General features: G+C 49.2%; 1 protein-coding gene across 3 annotated transcripts in view; it reads right to left on the bottom strand.

Annotated features, from left to right (window-relative positions):
• Positions 1-4,080: 4,080 nt before the first annotated feature.
• LOC102369359 (C-type lectin domain family 7 member A-like) overlaps positions 4,081-19,834 on the bottom strand; it is an 18,439-nt gene continuing 2,685 nt past the window's right edge. The window contains exons 3-7 of one of the 3 annotated variants that reach the window (XR_003092346.1): positions 17,568-17,666; positions 10,985-11,132; positions 7,729-7,871; positions 6,479-6,621; positions 4,081-4,885 (exon numbers count right to left, since the gene is read on the bottom strand). Coding sequence is in view for 2 of the 3 variants with exons in the window: in XM_025195302.1 (XP_025051087.1) it covers positions 4,735-4,885; positions 6,479-6,621; positions 7,729-7,871; positions 17,568-17,666 (536 nt within the window). In the remaining variant the exon portion in view is untranslated. Of the gene's footprint in view, positions 4,886-4,964; positions 5,274-6,478; positions 6,622-7,728; positions 7,872-10,984; positions 11,133-17,567; positions 17,667-19,834 lie in introns of those variants that run through there. The other 2 variants (XM_025195302.1, XM_025195303.1) reach the window with 2 other exon arrangements.

Below are 19,834 nucleotides of genomic sequence, written 5' to 3'. Positions count from 1 at the left end.
GGGCCCACAATGCAGGCAAGAAAGCCAGTCAGTGAAAATGGAAATGGAGGAGTCAGGCAGGAGGGACAGGCTGGGGTGGGTGGTAGGGGGAAAGGGGGATGTAGCAGCACAGGTAAAAGTGCAGAGGTGCCTGGGGTGTCAGATGTCCAGTAGGTCACAGCGTGCCACAACTCCACTGTGTATATGGAGTCCATGAGTTTCTGTACCTACTGCCTAGGAGGATGATGAAGTTCAGTTCATAGGCTCAGCTCTGAAAAGTGGTTTGCATTGTAATTTGTTCCCTCTCAGGATCAGGCCTGAGAGACTGGAGGCAGAGTGTTTGTTGGGGGAGAAATGCGCCCCCACAGGTAGTTGGGTTTTGTTGTCTTTGATAGATTCTAGCGTGCAGTTTGTGGGGTACTGGAGATAGTTGGCAGCTTTTGTTTTTTGAGCTGTAGGAAGATGGCTTCAGTTCTGGTGATGACGTTAAGTGCTTGTTTGAATGTACAAACTACTTTTCAGAGCTGGATGGGATCACTGCCGACTCACACAGGCCTAATAGATATATGTATTATAAGGGTTCAAGATGGGCAGCAGGGGTTAACTGGATTTCTAAAGAGCTTGGGAGACACACACACAGCTTCTCCTGGCCCTGCAAACAGACGGGGTGTCTAGCACAACAAGGCAACAGATGGACACAGCCTGAGAATTGATGGGGACATGCCATGACACAAGATCACAGCCTTCAAGGCAGACAGGCTGTCTAACCCAACAAGGACACAGAGCCTGGGAACTGAGGAAGTATATACCATACTGTCCCATAACACAAGATAAGTGACACCAGCTACAAGGCCCCAGAGCAATGGGTGGGGGCTGAGTCCTGGTTTTGGTGGAATACACCAAATTAGGAGAAAGCCAGGAAGGCTACGTGGATGTGTGACCACAGAGAGACAACCAAACAAAGATAGCCACTGATGAAGAGTCATCAGGAGTCATCAATGGTGTAGGTGAATACAAAAGCAGAGATTTGAGATTGACAAAGGGTCCCCCCCTTTATCCTGTCCCTCCCTGTTCCTTCTCATCCCACCCAGGTTCCCCCTCCTTCTCCTTCCTGAGAGAGGTCCCATCCCCATCCCCATCCCCTGGGAAGGGACCTTGAGGTCACCATGGACAGAGGGCACATACCAGCAGCCCACCTCATGTGCCCCACTGGAGGGGGGCTGTGCGCCTCGGCATCCAACCTCCCAACTGCTGACACCTAAGAGAAAGTCTCATAAAGGAGCCTGCATGCTGACCAGATGTACTTTGACTCTGATGACAGCCCTAGCATTGGTAGATATAGAATTGTGTGACTGTATTGTTGCTGTTTTGTTATCCCTCTGTATCAATCCCCTCGCCTATAATCAACTGGCAGGTGTTGTGGTCCATCTGAGGGTTGTACTCATCTGGAACAAAGGTATATTGGCTGGGTCTAAATCCAGTGCCAACAAGGGCAAGCTGGGATCCCATTGCACACTGACCTTGGACACTGTAGAGCCTGGCAGTTATCAGGAAAAGCAAGCACAGTGTCATGATCCCAAGCAGCAGGGGGATTGGTGCCCACAGGAGAGATGGCTGCATGGGCTGTAGCACAGAAAGGGAGAAAAAGTAATTGAAAAGAGATGAGAAGTGAAGGCTTCCTACCTGAGAAGAGAGGTTGGGCTGGAGTGTTGGAGCATTTCCAGACTAGAAGAGACCCTCCAGAGGGCAGAGGAGCAAATTGCCAAAGAGTGGCTGGTCACTGTACCAAGAGGCCTAAAAGAAGGTTAAAGGGAGCAGGGTGCACAAGGCCAGGAGAGCTAGGAGACATGCTTCCTTTGTTCCAAATATATACAGCCAGGATTCAGACTTGGGTTTGATACATAACACAGCCTGTACATGAGAGAAAAATTTTAGGGATAAAATGTCTGTAATTGTGAAGTCTTGTGAGTGCAAACAATCTGCTTATTATGAGCAGTACTGGAGTGTGTGGATTCAGGAGCATATAAGTGTGATGACTATAAAGTGTGATAGAGACCAGTCTTATTCTTCACAGCAGGGTTTGGGGATGAGCTGGTGCAGCCACATCCATCTCCTACAGGAGTCCTCTCGGAGACCCAAAGGAGTGAGCAAGCAACATTGAGGAAGAGCACTAGGGTTCCTTGTTTGTTTCTGTTGGGCTCTGAAGTAGCCTAGGGGAATCAGAAAGGCTCAACTTAAATCAAAGCTAAATGCACAGTAGTCCCATAGCCCCTCTCTGTCTCACACCGTACCTCTGCACTTGGCATGCAAACGGGTCTGTTTCCGGTGCTCTGGAGGAGTTCCCATGTGGAGGTCTGACAAAGTGTCCTCCTGCTATTGCATTCACAGCAGATTCCAGCAGAGATGATTTAGACATGACTGAAATGGATTCCGGGTTAGGATGTGAGGACGCACTGGTAGGTCCAAAAGTGACTCAGACACAGAGTGCAGCCGCGTGGGCTACAGCTGAGAAAGAAATGATCACTTGTCCTAAGAGAACCATGGTTTCCAAACATGTTTCCTTTGTGAGTCCAAGCAGAAGGGAATGAAGATTTGAAATAATTTTGCAAAATAAATTCGGGAAGAGAGAAAGGGAGAGAGAGAAAGAGAGAGGGCGATTCCCTCCTGAAATGGCAACATCCTTGGCACTCTCACTAGACATAGGAAAGTCAAGATGTCTCAGCATACTCCTTGGGCGTGGGTATGGCAGGTGACTAGATCACTACTGAGTGATGCATTCAGCTGCCATAGCCAGGGGAATGGTCTGTGAGATGAGACAACAAAAAGAAAAGACCAAGCTCAATGATTTTACCCCTGACATTCCCCACTCTCACAACACACCAATACAAGCAGTCACATGCCTGTGTCTGTCCTGTGCCCTGTGATGTGGCTTGTGAGGCTGCAGCTCCCTCAGCGAGTGGCAGTGAATTCTGCTCGCAGGTAGCGGTGCGCCCTCCTGCTGCCCCAGCACAAAAATTCAACCTTCCCAGAGCGTGAGCAACACATGCTCAGTGGTGAACTCTGCTTTTCTGTAAAAAACACAGCACTGTATACCAGGCCCCCGGGACAGGATTCGGAATAGAGTACAATTGACTTCCCAGTGTCCATCAGTTTTCACAGGAATCAGTGGATTTGGGGAGAGTATTTGTCTTGGGGCCTCTGAGAACCCAGGCCTTGATGCACTGGGCAAAGGCATGGGTAGGAAGACAAGATGCATGGGACATCCCTGCTCAGTGCCAGTGAAGGGCTGTGGTGATGGAGGGGTCTGAATATGTGTTTGGGGGCTGAACTGTAAACACTCGGGTTTGAGCCTTTTGGCCCCAGACTTTGATTCAGTGGTCACAGGGAGTCTCCACCAGTTCAGTGCTGCTGTGCGGGGATGGCTGTTCAGACTAGGAGGAGTGGTCAGCAATGGAGAAGTGGCTGCACATGAGCATGAGACACATGGGTGCTCCCCTGGGAACATGGCTTTTCTATGAAAGAATATAGCCCATATTCCAGATGCCTTTACACAGGATGTTCAGTGAAGCCCAACGAGGTTTACACTCGCAGCTCATTACCTCCCGACACGACGGGTCACCAGTAGAACAGCCGTCACTACAACACGTGTCACTCTTCAGCGGAGCACAACTCCTGGGGGACAGCTGTCCTAGGCCCCTGGGACTGCAGCCCATGAACCCGAGTTATCTAACCTCCTTTTACCCCTTCCCAAATAAAGCCCTTTCTTGGATGAAGAAGCATCCGGGTAACAAGGCTTAGCCCTGTACCTAGGCTGCTACATCCCTGGTGCACACTGCTACTGGCTAACAGATTCCTTAGGTACCTGAGCTGACAGGCCTGACATGGCTTTCTGCCTGCCCCTCTGGATTCTCCACTTGGTTCTCCAAACAGATCTCCTGGCTTCTGACTTCTCAGCTTCTCCTGACCCTGAGGTGATCTCCAGTCCCAGCCACTCACAGCCTGGTAGGACACTGAACCTAGTAGAGTTGCCAGGGTGTGTGCCGCTGTTTCTGACCTCTTCACCCCCATTATTCATACAGAAAGACACAGGGATAATGGGCAATGGTTTATTTCAGAAGCAAAGGCCAAATCCCATAGCAAATAGAGAACATGGCATCTCCACAGGCAAATGTAGGAAACCCATGCCATGGGTCTTTGGTAGTCGGGCAATTCCAGGCTCTGCGCTGCAAAGATCAGGGTGCATCTGCACCTGGGGAGGGGCAGTCACTGCAGGATGCAGGTGTTTTTCCCTCTCTCATTTTCAGAGGTCTGCAGTACCCCTATGGCCATACACACCCTTGCCTCCTGGGTTTTCCTCTCTGCCCAAATGGTTGCCAATGGATACTCAAAATACAAAATGGAGAAGTGAGATCTGGGGGGTTAAGCAGAAAGGCCCCATGTCTGTTGGCTCCAGCACATGCAGCTGTGTTGCTTAGGAACTGATTCAGGAAATAGGCACACATAAGACATTCCCAAGGAGGCGGAAATAAATGATGTTGGCCTGCGTCTATGTGGCATGCCAACCTACCCCGAGCTAGCAGCCCCACTGCCCCATGATGCAATTTAAGGTTTTCTTGTTCTCCCTGAACACAAACAGCAGAGGTCTCCAGGTTCTTGGATGAAGGGCGCACTTCCACACCACCACACTCCTCTCCCTGCTGCAGTTATGGCTTTGATCAGTCCCCCGTGAGCAGCACAACTGGTGGGGTTTTCCTGTTAATGTGTCCCTACCGGTTCCTTCCTTCTCTTCTCACAAATGCAGAAGTGAGTTTCTCTGCAGATTCCTCCAGCCTTAGCTCTCCCACCTTCGATATAGGCACAAACTCTGTCCTGATCATTCTGATGACTGAGGTCTTGGAGATCAAACCTGGAATGGAAGTCCAGTGTTTACAGTTCATGTCCACCTCCTTGAACTCACCACACCAAGACACAGGGCTGGGGGGCTCTCGGACCTGGTTGTACCTACAGTGGGCTATGCTGACCAATGACCTAACAGAAGGAGGATCAGGGATGGTTTGTTGCTCAAGGCTGGAAGTAGCTGGGTAAGACTAGACTATCTAAACACAGGATCCCTTCATGCACATGGCATGTTGTACAAGACAGGGTGCACTAAAAAATCACGTTCTGGCCATCTCCACCTCTTCCTCACCTAATCGTCCCCTTGCCAGAAATTGCTCCTGGAATGAAACATGGTGGGTGCTCTAATTTGTGTGCCTCCTATAGCCAACTGTTTTTCTCTTGAGGGATCTCCATTCCTATGATGAGAGAGAGAAAATTTTCCATACTTCCATATGCAGCCTTAGATCACCTGAGCGCACACAGAATCTATCATATAAACTCAAGTATCAAGTGGCTCTTCAGTATACCACCTCCCCTTTCCCAACGTCTCATCCTCTGTTGTAATGAACAAGTGCTGTGAACCTTGAGTAGCCCAACTGGCTGCCCTTTCCAAAGTTATGATGGACCTTAGAATACAGAGTTGTTATGGAGAGAGATGTTAGCAAAGTGAGGAGCTGTCATGGCCCTGTTTCTACCCTCTGCTGTTGCAATCACAGACTTCCCCAGGCCTCTGACACCAGTTTCTCTTAGACTTTCAAACTGTAGGTCTGCTTGTGGTGTGTGAGGGTGAAAGGCCCCTCACACATGGAAAGAGTTAGATGTGATCAGACCACAGATCTGTAGGAGCATTGGGAAACAGGAGTTTATCACAAGCAGGTCCAAGGAGGTGATCCTTCACCTCTGTGCAACACTGGTCAGGCCACAATTGGAGTACTGCATCCAGTTCTGGGCACTGCACTTCAGGAGGGATGTGGACAGCATTGAGAGGGTCCAGAGGAGGGCAACTCACATGATCCGGGGACAGCAGGGCAGACCATACAAGGAGAGGCTACTGGACTATAATCTGTTCAGCCTTCACAAGAGAAGGCTGAGGGGGGACCTGGTGGCTGTCTATAAACTTACTAGCTGGGACTGGGAGAGACCTTGTTTCCCCGAGCGACTCCCAGATTAATAAGGAATAACGGCCATAAGTTGGTAGAGAGTAGGTTTAGACTAGACATCAGGAGGGGCTACTTCACAGTCAAGGCAGGTAGGATCTGGAACCGTCTTCCAAGGGAAGTGGTGATGACTACTACCCTGGGGGTCTTTAAAAGGAGGCTCGACATTTACCTGGCTGGGGTCATTTGAGCCTAGTTTTCTCTCCTGCCCATGGCAGGGGGTCAGACTAGAAGATCTACAAGGTCCCTTCAGACCCTACATCTTTGAATCTATGCATCAAAGGGTGGGGTTGTTTGGGACCAGCACTAGTAGGCGAGTCTATTGCCAGGTGAGTCTCTAGCAAAGTTCAAGACCCCATTTGTCTAGTGCAGTCTTTAGCCCTCGTCTCCAGGGTGAATCACATAGTGGTGGGAATGATGCACATTGGTGCAGATGCGAGGGCATCCTAGTGACACAGACTTACAAGCCAGAGGAGAGATCCGAGTCATCTGCCCAAACCCACTTCCTGGATCCAGGATCATACGACAGTCCAATCCAGAATGTGTGGTACTGGGTAACACCATCATGATCTTCAAAATAGTGAAATGATTCTTTTTTTATGAAATCCTAAAATACAGAGAAAATTAATTATTTCAGCTGTCGGAGAGTGAGAAAGCCAGGAGAGCGCTAGCTGGGTCCTGCCAGTTCCCCACACACACTACTCCTGCAGGCCTCGGTGCAGAGCTCACCCCTCTACCTAATGTTGTGTTCTCACTTCCAGGGTTACAGCCTGCTTGCTCACCTACAGTTTACTTCCCAAAACCAAGTGAATTTGGCCTGCTATATTAAATGTTGCAGCCCGGATCTTGTGTTTGTCAGAACATTTCCATTAATATCTGTGAAGTTAGTTAAGGGTGCAGACCGGAGCTGGGTTAAATATATTCTCCCAAAATTCACAATGGGAACAGCCCTGGGGCCCAGTCTTTGTTTGCCAGAGGTTACACTGCAGCCTTGGATGTCTTCCTTAAACCACAGTTTTCCCCTTGAGTAGTGGGTTCAGCTATCACACAAATCAAACCCCTTCACACCTTCTAACGTAGAGGGGGGGCCAACTGAGGAGATGTAGGAAACTGGAGCGCCAGGCCATGGGGCTTTGGTTATTTTATGCTCACAGAGTATCCAAAGGAAAAAAACACAAAGTTTGTGATTCCTTTCACAGACAACCATACTGCACATGGGGACCTATCAGTGCAGACCCTTTTTCACAGAAGATCCTACATTTTTTGGAGTCTAAAATCTCTTTAGAAATCAGGCTGAGAGTGCAGACTATTGAGATGCTTGTGCTGTTTTGGCCCTCGCTGGAGATGATTCAGGGTTGAGCAAACTTACTCACAGTACAAGACAGATGGTGGGCTCTGCCCAGTCCTTCCTGAAACATAAGGCATGGCTGCTGATCCCCACTCTGCTCCCAGGCTAGTTTGCTTGCCTGACAGTGTCATGTTCTTTCTTTCTTATCCTGTACTGCTGTCTACAGTCCCCTAATTCCTATGCCAAGAGTGAGGAGGTCTCCAGCGTGTGTTGCACTTACCAACCCACCAGCCCTCAGGAACCTCCTGTTGGAAATCCCCAGTTGAGACCATGCCAGAGAAAGCCCAGCCCCTAGACCTGGCTGCTCGGGATCTATTCACCTAGACATTTTGCATTGATATAGTATTACAGGAAACATTCACTCACAAGCTCTTCTCCACCCTCAGTGGTGAGTAGCTGGGCAGATTGTGAAATGCAGGAGGAATGACACTTTTCCCAAGTTCCTTTTTCAGGAGAAAAGAGATAGGAACTGTCCTTGTGGACAACCCACCGTGCTGGACACTTCTCCCCTAGAACAAACACACACCAAGAATCAGCTTCCCTCATCCCCCATCACTCCTGTGCTGGAGACAGAGGGATTTCATGCCCACCTTGTTCCTTTGCCTTCTATCTGGGGACAGGAGCTAGGATCTTGTCCCCAGTACTATGAGGTGGGCAAGAGCCAGGAACAGCAGGAGCAGACTGACAGGAGCCAGCCTCAAAGTCAGCTCAAGACAGTAATGGCTGCAGTGGGGTGGGGAAGTGGTTTTTTCTCCCCTGAAAGGTTGTGAGCATTTAAACATTTTTTCAATCCTGAGTGTGTATAATGGCAAAATCCTGGCCATTTTAATCAACTCAGAACCTCAATTTATTCTCTGTTTGGGTCGCTCGAAGATTTCCACATTTTGTAAGTATTCTGTTTCTATTTTTCCCTATTTTAGGTTTCTTTTTCCTAGTCCTCCTTAATTTGAAATATAATGTCACACACTGAAGGCCCAGGCACCGTCCCACCGTGATGCATCCTGCCACCCCAGGCACACAGCAGGGCTAGGTGGTTCTTCACTGGACTGTCTTTCTAGGCAGCCCAAGCACAAGCAGCTGCTTCTGGCTGCCGCCGCTACTGGCCCCAACCTCTGGTACTAAGGGGAACCCATGCGCAGCCCAGACCCACCCTGCTTCTGCTGCAGACTTGCCTGTTCAGACTAAAGAGCTGCAGCAGCACCAGCGCCAGCAGGGCAGATGTGTGCTTGGTGCAGAGGGAAAGTGGCCCCTCCCCCTCACTGCTGCCCATCGCTTCCTGCAGCAGCTGCCAGGAGCCCGTGCACTGGGGCTGCACAATGTTGGTGGTGGTGGGAAGGTGCTGCAGGGTGCATGGGCTCCAGGCTGGTGCAGGGTGGGGCCAGGTGCTAACTGGCTATGGGGGGGCGTGCGCAGGGTGCTCCCATGCATACCCCACCATACCCACAGACCTTACACTGCAAACCCCACAACCACATCCTCCTTCACACAATCACAAACTCAACTAACACCACCCACCCACAGCCCTCCCTACATGTACCCCCCAACACACCACACACATCTGCAGTCCTCTGGGAGCCCCACTCATTTCTACCTGCACAAACACCACCCCACTCGTGCACTCACCTCCTTATGTAAACCTTGCCCCACACCCCACCACACATCCCCCAGAAACCCCATTACCCACTCATACATCCCCCAAACACCTCCCCACAACACCCATACCCACCCACCCACCTCCACACATACCCCTCCATAACCCCCACAATATACAAGAGTAAGACTTCACCTCTATATACAGAATGCAAACACACAAAACAGGACAATAATAACTTTTTTAAATAAAATTAAAATATATTATGGTGGATGTTTGATTTTTAGTATAATTTGTGGGTTTTATCCAGTTCCAAGATGGCAAACCCATTTCCAAAAGGAGTACTTCTGGGGAAAGCAGAGGGACTTTGAAAATGTCAGGTTTTAGGGAGCAGAACTTCAATCCCAAGATGGTGGCCAGGGGTGGCACTACTCTTATGGCTCTTTACAGCTCTCCAAATTCATGAAGAGGTCCTCCAGTGAAAATAATTGCTCGCCCCTGCTCTAGAGTATCTCTCTCTGAGATTGTGAACATGCTGGAGAACAGGCGATGCAAATGAAAAGGATCCAGTCTCAATAGATTAGAAAGCTGGGCTGAAGCTAAAAGATGAGGATTAAACATGACAAATGCAAGGTGCTACACCTTGAGAGGAATGATCAAAAACACAAATATAAAATGGGTAACACCTAGGTAGATGGTAGCACTATGCAGAAGTATGTGGGAGTCTTGGTAGATCATAGGCTAAGAATGGTAGATCATGGCTTAGTATGAGTGTAATGCAGCTTCACAAAAGGAAAATGAGGTTTTGGGTTGCATCTCTAGAAGCATTAGGTGCAAGACATGGGAAGTGATAGTGCCATTACTTGGCACTGGTTCAGCCTCATGTAGGTTCCTGAGTGAGGTTTTGAGCTCCATGTTTTAAAAAGGACGTACAGAACTCAGAGACAAAGTTGATAAAGAGGTTGGAAAGCAAGTCATATTTGGAGAGGCTGAACTAGCTAGTCATGTTCAGCTTGCGGAAACAACATTTAAGAAGGGACACGATAGCAGTCTTCAAATACCGAAAGGGCTGCCATAGAGAAGAGGGAAAGCACCTTTTCTCTCTCACTGCAAGAAGGAGGATCAGATCAATGGCTTGAAGTTACAGCCAAGTAGGCTTAGATTGAATTTAAGGAACACTTCTTCAATTAAAAAAGCAAGGCAATGGAATATACTGCCAAGGGAAGCGGTGGACTCTCAGTCACTAGAGGTATTCAAGGAATTGGACAGTCACTGGTCACCGGTGATTGAGGCGTAGCTGAGCCTAGTTTTGACTATGGCTATTCCCCATGCTTCTGGGATTTGAGGACTCTTGCCTGGTGCTGGGAGGGAATTTCCCTCCTGCTCTACACCCATACTTTCTATATGAGTCAAGTGGGGTTTTATACATTCCCCAGAGGTATTGGCTATTGGCTACAACCAAGGCTGAGTATTTTGATTGGATTGTGCCAGTGCTCCTCCTTTGACTTAAGGCTGCAGGTTCCTGGCTAAAGGATCTTGCCCCTCCTCTCAGAGTCAGATCAATCACCATATCTGGGATCAAGAAGGAAATCTGTTGGCATCTGTAGGGGAAGGGTGGGAGTTGCTTTCCTCTGTAGTTCAGGGTATGGCCCTCTTCCTGGGATCTATTGAGCATGTATTAACAACTTTTAGACAAGCAGGATTTTGACTGCCATCCCCTACTTTATCTGCAGCTGGTTAGGGTGTCATACCTATTGGTTGTGTGAGGGTTGAATGTGTACTTTTAACAAGGGGCTTGTATAGGAGGGTTTGGATAGGATGATCTGTGTACTTTTGACAAGGGGCTTGTATAGCAGGGTTTGGATAGGATGACCCTGCCACAGGCAGGCTGTTGGACTAAATGACCTAAGGAGGTTGCTTTCCACCCTGCTTCTCTCAGGTTTGATCCCTTATTCAAGGTCAACATATTGTTTCAGAGGGGAGGCAAAGTTGCAGTACAAGGACAGCCCCTGAGATAGGTCTGGGTCTTACCTGAGCATACAACTCCTGCTGTTCCATCATTTACCTGCATCACGAGGCTGTTCCTCTGGAGTTCCTGGAAGGCACGGTGTCTGGCTTGGGCAGGACATCAGCAGCTGGGTGACGTTTCCCTTCTCACAGCTGAGCTCAGTGACTAAAACTTCAGAACACCACACCAGTGTTACAGCAGTTTCACAGATCTGACATTCTCTGATTGTATTGTCACAAAGACCTGATTGTACTAATACAATCTATGGTTACTGCATGTACGCGTTTTCTGATAAAGCGTTTTTCCACCTGGGGAAATAATGGTGATTTCTCAATAGTGAGGCCCTCTGCAGCGCACTTCCATTTTGTGCTGTAACTCTGGCAGGACTGCAGTGGAAACCTGCCTGGTCTCCTGGTAGCTCACCTTTCCCCCTGCCTCTGTGCTCCTACATATGGAGGTCTAAGGGGTGGCCCAGACTCTCCGACTCCACTGGGATGAGCATGGTGTCAGGGGGCTGAGGGTTTCCAGGCTTTCCAATGGCTTCCTTTATGTGGGAAGCCGTGGATCTAAGACTCCTGGAGCTTCCACAATTAAAAATATAATTCTGCTGAGGAACTTCATTTCTGTACAACTGTCCACCTCTGGGCTACACCTCCTCATTTCAAGCAAAATATTTCAAAACTACCATATTTTTTGCAGATGGGAAAGTCAGCTGTTCTCCATGACTTCATGGCTTCTTATAATCTGCCTGCTCGCTCCTAAACTCTTTGTTCCAAATGTACTAAGGACTCTCTCTTCTTTTAATGGTCTTGATGTTCCACCAGTCGTTAACCATTGTTCTGCAATTCACCTGTCTATGAACTGCTCCTCCTAATAAAGCTCATATTTCATAGCCCTCCAGATTGCAACGAGTGAAAAAACAATGAAGTTATATTTGTTTTTGCTTCAATCTTAAACTGAATATACAGCCCCATATGAGAACAGCATATGAGAACAGATTCTAGTTTATTCTTAACTGGAGAAAAATGTGTTGTTTTATATGTAATGATGGGCCTCACCACCTGCACCCCTTTTTCAAAGTGTTAGACTTATTCATGTTTGGCTATTTAAGTCCTGCTTCAGAGGCAGAGGGGGCAGTCTGACCTGGCTAGGAGGCAGCTCGCTGCTGGGAGCAGAAAGAAGCAGTGCAGGGAACTGAGAATTGATGCTGGCTGTGCTGGCTGGAAGAGATCCCTGTTCTGAGCAGAGAAGCAATATAGGAGACTGGACAAACTGTGTAAGGCCCAGCAGGACCCAAATTGGGAGAAGGCAGCAGAGTGGAGCAGAAGCCTGGGGAAAGCTCAGAGGAAGACCCCCAGCTGCATGTCATTGTGTTTGGGTTTTGCTCTTGTCATAGCTTGCAAGACCTGGGAGTGGCTGAAGGGGATGAAATGAGGTCACTAAAGAACCCCCATACAGGATTAGATTATTGATGAATTGTTGTCCTGGGAACAATGACCAGGCTGTGAGAGCCTGAAACATGGTGCACTCAGTATCCCCATTCTGGTTCCCTGGAGGGAAGCATAAAGAAGTCATCCAGGGTTTGCTGGATTTTGTAGGTTGAAACAAATACTACCCACACAGATATATCCTGTTCCCTAAACCTAGGGTGACCATTAGGGGAGTGTGAAACACCATCATTTCATTTTGACCTGTATTTCACCATTTCAAAGGGATAGGGTTGTCTCTTATTTCGAAGCACTGTCCTTTTTCGTTTAGTCAAATCTATCTCGCTGTTTTGATGGGTGTCAATGTTGCGCCCATAGGCTATAATGGGGATTCATTAAAATGCCTAAAATTTGTCATTCCTTGCCTGATTTGAATGAAAATTGCTGAGATGGTAGCCCTTTATGAGGGAATGAAAGCTGCCAAGTTTCAAGGAGATAGGCGCAGAGGTTTCTGGGAAACTATACCTCAAATTGATCAACCCAAAAGTGCTGACACTTGCTGGCAACAGCAGCCTCCTGTCATACAGTGCGCAGATCTGGGGGCTTGCACCCCCGAGAGGAGTCCAGCACCACCCCACAACCCTTCCGGGGGTGCAAGCCCCCAGATCTGTGCCCCAATGAGAGGAAGCTCAGGCTGCTTGTTCCACCTGGGACTGGCACTGGGTGTGGTCTGCACCCACCACCAGAGATGATTGCTGCTGACGCAGCCTGAGCCTTCTGTCAGCCAGTGCAGATCTGGGGGCTCGCACCCCCGGGAGAGCTGCAGGGCTGTGCTGGACTCTTCCCAGAATGCAAGCCCCCAAATATGTGCAATGGAGGATTCCACTGCCACCTGGGACCGGCAGCAGCAGCAATCTTCCCTGGCACTGGGTGCAGGCTGCGCCCAGTGCCAGTCCCAGGCAGCAGCCTGAGCCTCCTGCCATCCGGTGCAGATCTGGGAGCTCACAAACCTGGGAGCAGTCCAGCACAGCCCGACAGCCCTCCCAGGGGTACAAGCCCCCAGATCTGTGCCCAGGTGAGAGGAAGCTCAGACTGTATGTGCCACCTGGGATGGGTGCCCCTCGCTTGCCTCCCTGCTCAGCTACAGCCCCCCGCGCACCTTCCTGCTTGGCTACTGTCCCCCACTTAGCCCATGGCTGGCTCCAGGCCCCCTGTGCTCCCCTCCTCATTGCAACCCCCGTGTGGCTCCCACCCAGATACAGCCACCCCGCCCCGCCCCCCAACGCACGCTCCTCTCCCAGATCCAGCTCCCCAGCATGCCCCCCACAGCTTACCAGCATCTGCAGCCATGCTCTTCACTCCCTGCACTGAGGGGGGCAGCGTAGCTTGGCCTGAGGTGCCAGGTATTGTCCACCTTTTCCACAGCATGCTGCTGTTGCCCAGCTTGGTGTGGTGCACAGGGCCATGTGCTTTCAGGCAACTCCGGACTGTCACTTGGGGCAATGCACTGCTCGCAGGGACTGCCAGCCACATTGTTCTGGGTCCTGTGTGCACAGAAGTGGTGCACAGGGCTCATGCACACAGGACCCGGGCCAGTGTGGCCAGAGGTCCTGGCAAGTAGAATGAAGCCCCAGGTGAAAGCCCAGAGCTGCCTGAAAGCACATGGTTGTGCGCCATACCACACCAAGCTGGGCAGCAGCAGCATGCTGTGGCAGAGGTGGTGGATACCTGGTGGCTGGGGCTAAGCCACATTGCCCCCTGCCATGCAGGGCTGGATCCAGGTGGTGCATGGGTGGGCCTAGAGCCAGGAAAAGAGTGCAGCTGGGCAGGGGCTGCAGCCAGGTGGGGACTGGAGGTGGGCTGGGAGGTGAGCAGGAGGTGCCGGTCCCAGGTGAGATAAGCAGGCTGAGCTTCCTCTCACTGGGGCACAGATCCAGGGGCTCAGACCCCCAGGAGGCTGCCGGGCTGTGCTGGACTCCTGCCAGGGGTGCAAGCCCCCGGATAAGTGCCAGGTGACAGGAGGCTCAGGCTGCCACCTGAGACCAGCGCTGGGTGCAGCTGTGCCCAGTGCCAGGGAAGATTGCGGCTGCTGCCAGTCCCAGGGGGCAGTGGGCAGCTGTGCCCGGTGCAGGGGAGGATGGCGGCGCCTGCCAGTCCCAGGGAGCAGTGTCAGCCTCCTGTCATCCGGTGAGCAGACCCGGGGGCTTGGACCCCTGGAAGGAGTCCAGCACAGCCCTGCAGCCCTCCAGAGGGTGTGGGCTCCTGGATATGTGCACTGGATGACAGGAGGCTGCCACTGCTGCCACCTGGGACCGGTGCTGAAGTCAAGTAAGCCCGGCTTCAAGCTCAAAATGTTTTGAAACTTACAAAATGTTTCAAGTGCCCTTGTTTCATTTCAAAGCTGTTTGTTGCATTTCTATTTCACTGTTTTGAGCTCAAAACACATCAAAACAAAACACCCAGTGAAATTTCACACAGCCTTAGTGACCATATGTCCCATTTTAGCTGGGACAGTCCTGGATTTCACAGGTTCATCCTGGCTGGTTGTTGAGAATTTTAATGGGCATCCAGGAAACACAGGGGAATTGGGCACAGTCTCACCAGGATTTAGAGTGGCTCAGTGCACCTTGCAGGCAGGAAGGCAGGCACTGCTGCCTGCCAGGCATGCATCCCCATCCCTGCCAACTTGTGAGAACAAGCAGCGGTAGAAGGGGGTCAGTGTCCTGGATTTCCTAGATGATAACCCTGTTTCCCAGATTTCCCACACCTCTAGTTAGTTTCTCTCCACTCCCTAATTAGTCCCCCTGTCCTAGAAGTGTGGGCACTGATCAATGTGCTCCAGATGAGCCCTCCCCAATGCTGAATGAAGGAGATGGATAACTTCCTGGAACTTGCAAGTGACAGTCTTCTTACCATATGCACAAACTGCACTATTTTTTTTAATATACTTTTTTCTTCATTACATATTATACAGATTATGTCCATTTGACATGAAAAATACACCTCATGAACAGTAGAAATAAGTAGTTATTCATGGACAACTGGTTGTAATTACAAATACCTTTGGAGTAAAAGAATGACCTGGCTTTATTCCACCTGTCATATACAAGGCAATGCTCACTCCCTTTTTAAAACACTTGTGCCCCCCCTCCCCCCCGTAGAAACTATAGAAGTCTATATCCATATTCCAGTCATGTAAACTAACTATGAAAACCCTGTCCTCCCAGTTGGAAGATAATGCAGCATCAACACCAGCACTAGAAAACTGCACTGCGCCCAATTTGCAAAAGTGCCAATACATCAACTACAGCCTGTTTGCTGTTAATTAACACTGTCTTCCATGCTGCATGAAAAATATTAATTTAACGAAAACATAACACCATTACTGGCAAGAAATGAAAATTATGTGATGATAAATTAAAAAGATAAACAATTCATCTAGGGCGTGGAAACCCTGTATGTTGAAAAAAAGATACTGCACGCACACACACATACCCAAGCGACATGTCAGTGATATATGCAAAATGCAAGCACACATTTATGTTTAAATTTCTATGTGCATGTATATATAGACAAAAACTGACACATGCACATGTAAAAGTCTTATTATGCCATTCTTGGACTGAAAAATTAAAATATTTAAAGAACAGCATTCTGAAATTATCTTGTATGTTATATTTAAAAACTTACAACCAAACATTTGAATATAGGACAAACTGTTTATGTTCGCAACACACAATGGGATTTTTATAACCAAAAATTAAATTCCTGATGATTGAATGGGTCTAAAGCCTTACAATGTCATTTGTTGTTGTTGTTGTGTTTGTTTTTTTTAATACTGAAAAAAAGTATTAAAGGAAAACAGTTAAAATGGTGGCCATGCCTCCGTTTTGTCTACAAGTTTCCCACAAAGCAGAAACTACAAGCATAGAAAGAGTTTTGGCTTCATATTTCTGGAGTCATTTTCTGCCACTACATTTGTCACCAGCATAAACTGGTCAGCAATCAGGTCCCTCTGATATAGTGGTTAGTGTGCAGGGAGTGTGATAGGGACAATGAGGGGCTCTGTTCTGGCCCCTGGAAGCTCACACATGAGGAAGGGCTGCCAGGCCTGCTCAGAGGGCAGTAGTCACTCACACCTCCTTGCACATTGTAGACTCTGCCTCCTATCACTAGGCGCAGCACCAGGGCCCCAAACACCAGTGCAAGAGGCTGCCATCTTCCCTATCACCTGCTCATGCAGTTTAATATCAAATGGCACAAACCAACATTTCTGGATTTAAACAAAAAAAAAAAATAGAATGGACTCTCTCTTGTGAAAAAGATTGGTATTTCTGATGCTTAGTTTAATTTGGGATGAAAAGGGATTATTAGAATGTTGTCACGGGTGGAGAAAAAAGGCTTGGTAAAGTGCGGTCAATTCATCAGTGTCAGGGGCAGAGATAGGCTTAGAGCACAGGAGCAAAACCCATTTTAATCGCCATGGGGTTAGATACTCTATATGACATTGCCCCCTATACACCATGACTGTGAGCAGGGATGTCCAGGAGGTCTGAGGGGAAGAATGAAATGGCTCCAGCTAACAAGCCTCAAACAGAATTGGCTTTGAGTACATAGAAATTGTGCCAGCAGGGCATGTCAGGCATCTTTCCCACACTCTGGTGCTACCAAGAAGGAAACCAGCACCTTGGCTCACTTCTACCCTACCAGGCATTTTGCAATCAGGTCATCTTGATTTTCATTTCCACCCTTCATGCATCTAATTCCCCTGAAAAAAGTGGGTGGTAGGGGAGGCAAGGGAAGCATACAGGGACCTGTGACCCTGTGTTATCTGGTACCCAAAACATGATGTACTCAGGTGCTAAATCGCTCTTCTGTTGAGGAGTCATGGTTCAGCCTGAATAGGAAGGCACTTATTAAAGAGAGTCACTACAAGAACATGTAAAATAAAGCTTCCACACAACTCATGGTCCAGCTTTGCCTCCCTCATTTGCCAGGTCCCACCTCCTGCTCAATCTTACATACATCCCACAGAGACATTTAGTATTACAGCAATATAGTGCAAGTAATATAGCACAGCAGTCCCTTCCCAGAGGCATCAGAAAACACTTCTATGCCCCTCCAAAACACTGCAAGAACTGCAGTCAGATCTGTTCCAGGTCCTTCACCCTGAACTTACCCAGGTAACCCAAAACTCCTGTTGCCATCAGCAAAACCAGACAGAGAATCCCAAGAATAAGTGAAGTAGGCTGCCGGCGAACAGATGGAGCTGAAGTATCTAATAAGAGAAATACAAATAATATGACATAATTAGGCCTGTGTGAAGCAGCAAGTACGGACTTTAGATTCAGCTGATTTGGAGGGACAGTGATTCGAATCACTGTCCCAATTTGATTTGGCTGATTCAGATTTGGAAATTTGGTGCCGATTCAGAGATTCGGCCATAGACTATAACGGTGAATCATTAAAATACCTAAAACTTTGTGGGTTTTTTTGCAGATTCAGATGAAAACAGCATTTGGATGAAAATAGCCCCTTCGGAAGGCATGAAGCCGCTAAGTTTCAAGGAGATAGGTGGAGGGGTTTCTGTGAAAGTGCACTTCAAACTGTTGAAAGCAAAACTCATATCACTTGTGTTTGTTAAGGCAGAGCAGGATGAAAACAGCAGGGGTGGTAGCCCCTCGTACAGGCATGAGGCCTGCCAGGCTTCAGGCAAAGTGGTGCAGGCCTTTCTGTGAAAGTGCACCTCAAAGTTCGAAAGCAAATACAAAAAAGGAAATGGGTGAGGAGGGTGACACTCACTCCATCTGCACATAGAGTTTGGGAACCCCAGCAGTGGGAGGTGCACCTTGAGTAACACCAGCTGCTCCACCAAACCAGGATCCAAGGAGGTACAGTGGGGAGTCATATCACCAGAAATGCTGAACACCCTCTCACTTGGAACACTAGTGGGTAGACAGGACTGGTGTTCCCAGGCAACCGTGGCCAGATCCTGCCACACCTGGCTGTGGGTTGCACCATAAGCCAAGGGGTCACAATGCAGCAGTTCCACATCCTTGGTGAAACAGATAGCCAGAGGCCTCCACACTACCTGCCGGATGGTGGGGACTGGTGCCTCTTGACACATTTAAACCATGTCCTTAGCCCACATCGATAGTGGCTGTGGTGGAGGAGATTAGCTGGTGGTTGGAGTGCAGGCACAAGAAGTGGATCCCCCTCTTCCATGTCTCCTCCACCTCCGCCCTTCTGTCTCTGTGACTATTCACCAGCACCTCCATCCAGTGATCGAGGGTCTTGCTGGTGCAGATGCTCCTCTTCACCCTCAGGTTCCACATGCCCGCCAGCATGTGGACTGTACTAGACCGCAATGGATGATTAGCTGGTGGTTGGAGTGCAGGCACAAGAAGTGGATCCCCCTCTTCCATGTCTCCTCCACCTCCGCCCTTCTGTCTCTGTGACTATTCACCAGCACCTCCATCCAGTGATCGAGGGTCTTGCTGGTGCAGATGCTCCTCTTCACCCTCAGGTTCCACATGCCCGCCAGCATGTGGACTGTACTAGACCGCAATGGATCCAAACTTTTTTTGATGCCCTACTTTAGCTGCTTCACCAGTGTCTGCACCTCTGGTGAAAGTGACTTGCCCCAGCCAGGAACATTGATCCCCTGGAACTTCTCCATTTTATTCTCAAGCTCCTTCACTATGGGGATCACCTGGCTAAGGAGGGCATCACCAGTGTTGAGGCTCTTGATGGCTTTGAGAAACAGCTTGAGGATGACCAATTCTGGGAGATGGTATCCCACTCCATTTTTGTTTGTTTGTTTTGGTTAAGGGGACTGCTGATCCGAAACTTCCCAAGCAAGGCCAGCTTATGGATGGCTTTGTGTTGCTTCACCAGCCTTTCCAGCATCAGATATGGGGAGTTCCACCGAGTCTCCTCATACTGCATGATTTTGTGCTGTGGGATGCTCAGCTCTGCCACTTTGTCCCGCAGTATCTTCCCCCCTTGATGCTCTAGTGGAAGTCTGTCACCTTCCTGCATTTTGAAATGAGCTGGCTGATAGTGACGACACTGTCACCGGGAGCCCTATTCTCTCCCAAGATGTCCCTCACTACAAGGTGGAACTTCTGTGCCACACAGTGGATGCCAACGAAGTCGGCATCACACACTGCCTTGACCATATTGGCTGGTGAGCTCACCCTGCCAAATAAGCCACTCCTGTACCATGTGGTTCATGGCCATCATGATCTCCCTTGCTGTGTGGGACTCATCCATCACCTCCATTTGAAGGGGAGCCCACCGACACCCTGACTGATCACACCAGTGCCCTGTGAGGGACAGGTAGGCATGATCTCCATCCCAGCTGCTCCAGATGTCCAAGGTGAAGTGCAAGGCTTGTGCAGGTCCTCCCTCATGGACTCCCCGAGTGCCTCATAAAGGGGGGGG

The sequence above is a fragment of the Alligator sinensis genome, unplaced genomic scaffold (assembly GCF_000455745.1).
Source record: "Alligator sinensis unplaced genomic scaffold, ASM45574v1 scaffold756_1, whole genome shotgun sequence".
In the NCBI taxonomy this organism is placed as follows: domain Eukaryota; kingdom Metazoa; phylum Chordata; order Crocodylia; family Alligatoridae; genus Alligator; species Alligator sinensis.
This window is presented reverse-complemented; position numbering and strand designations above follow the sequence as displayed.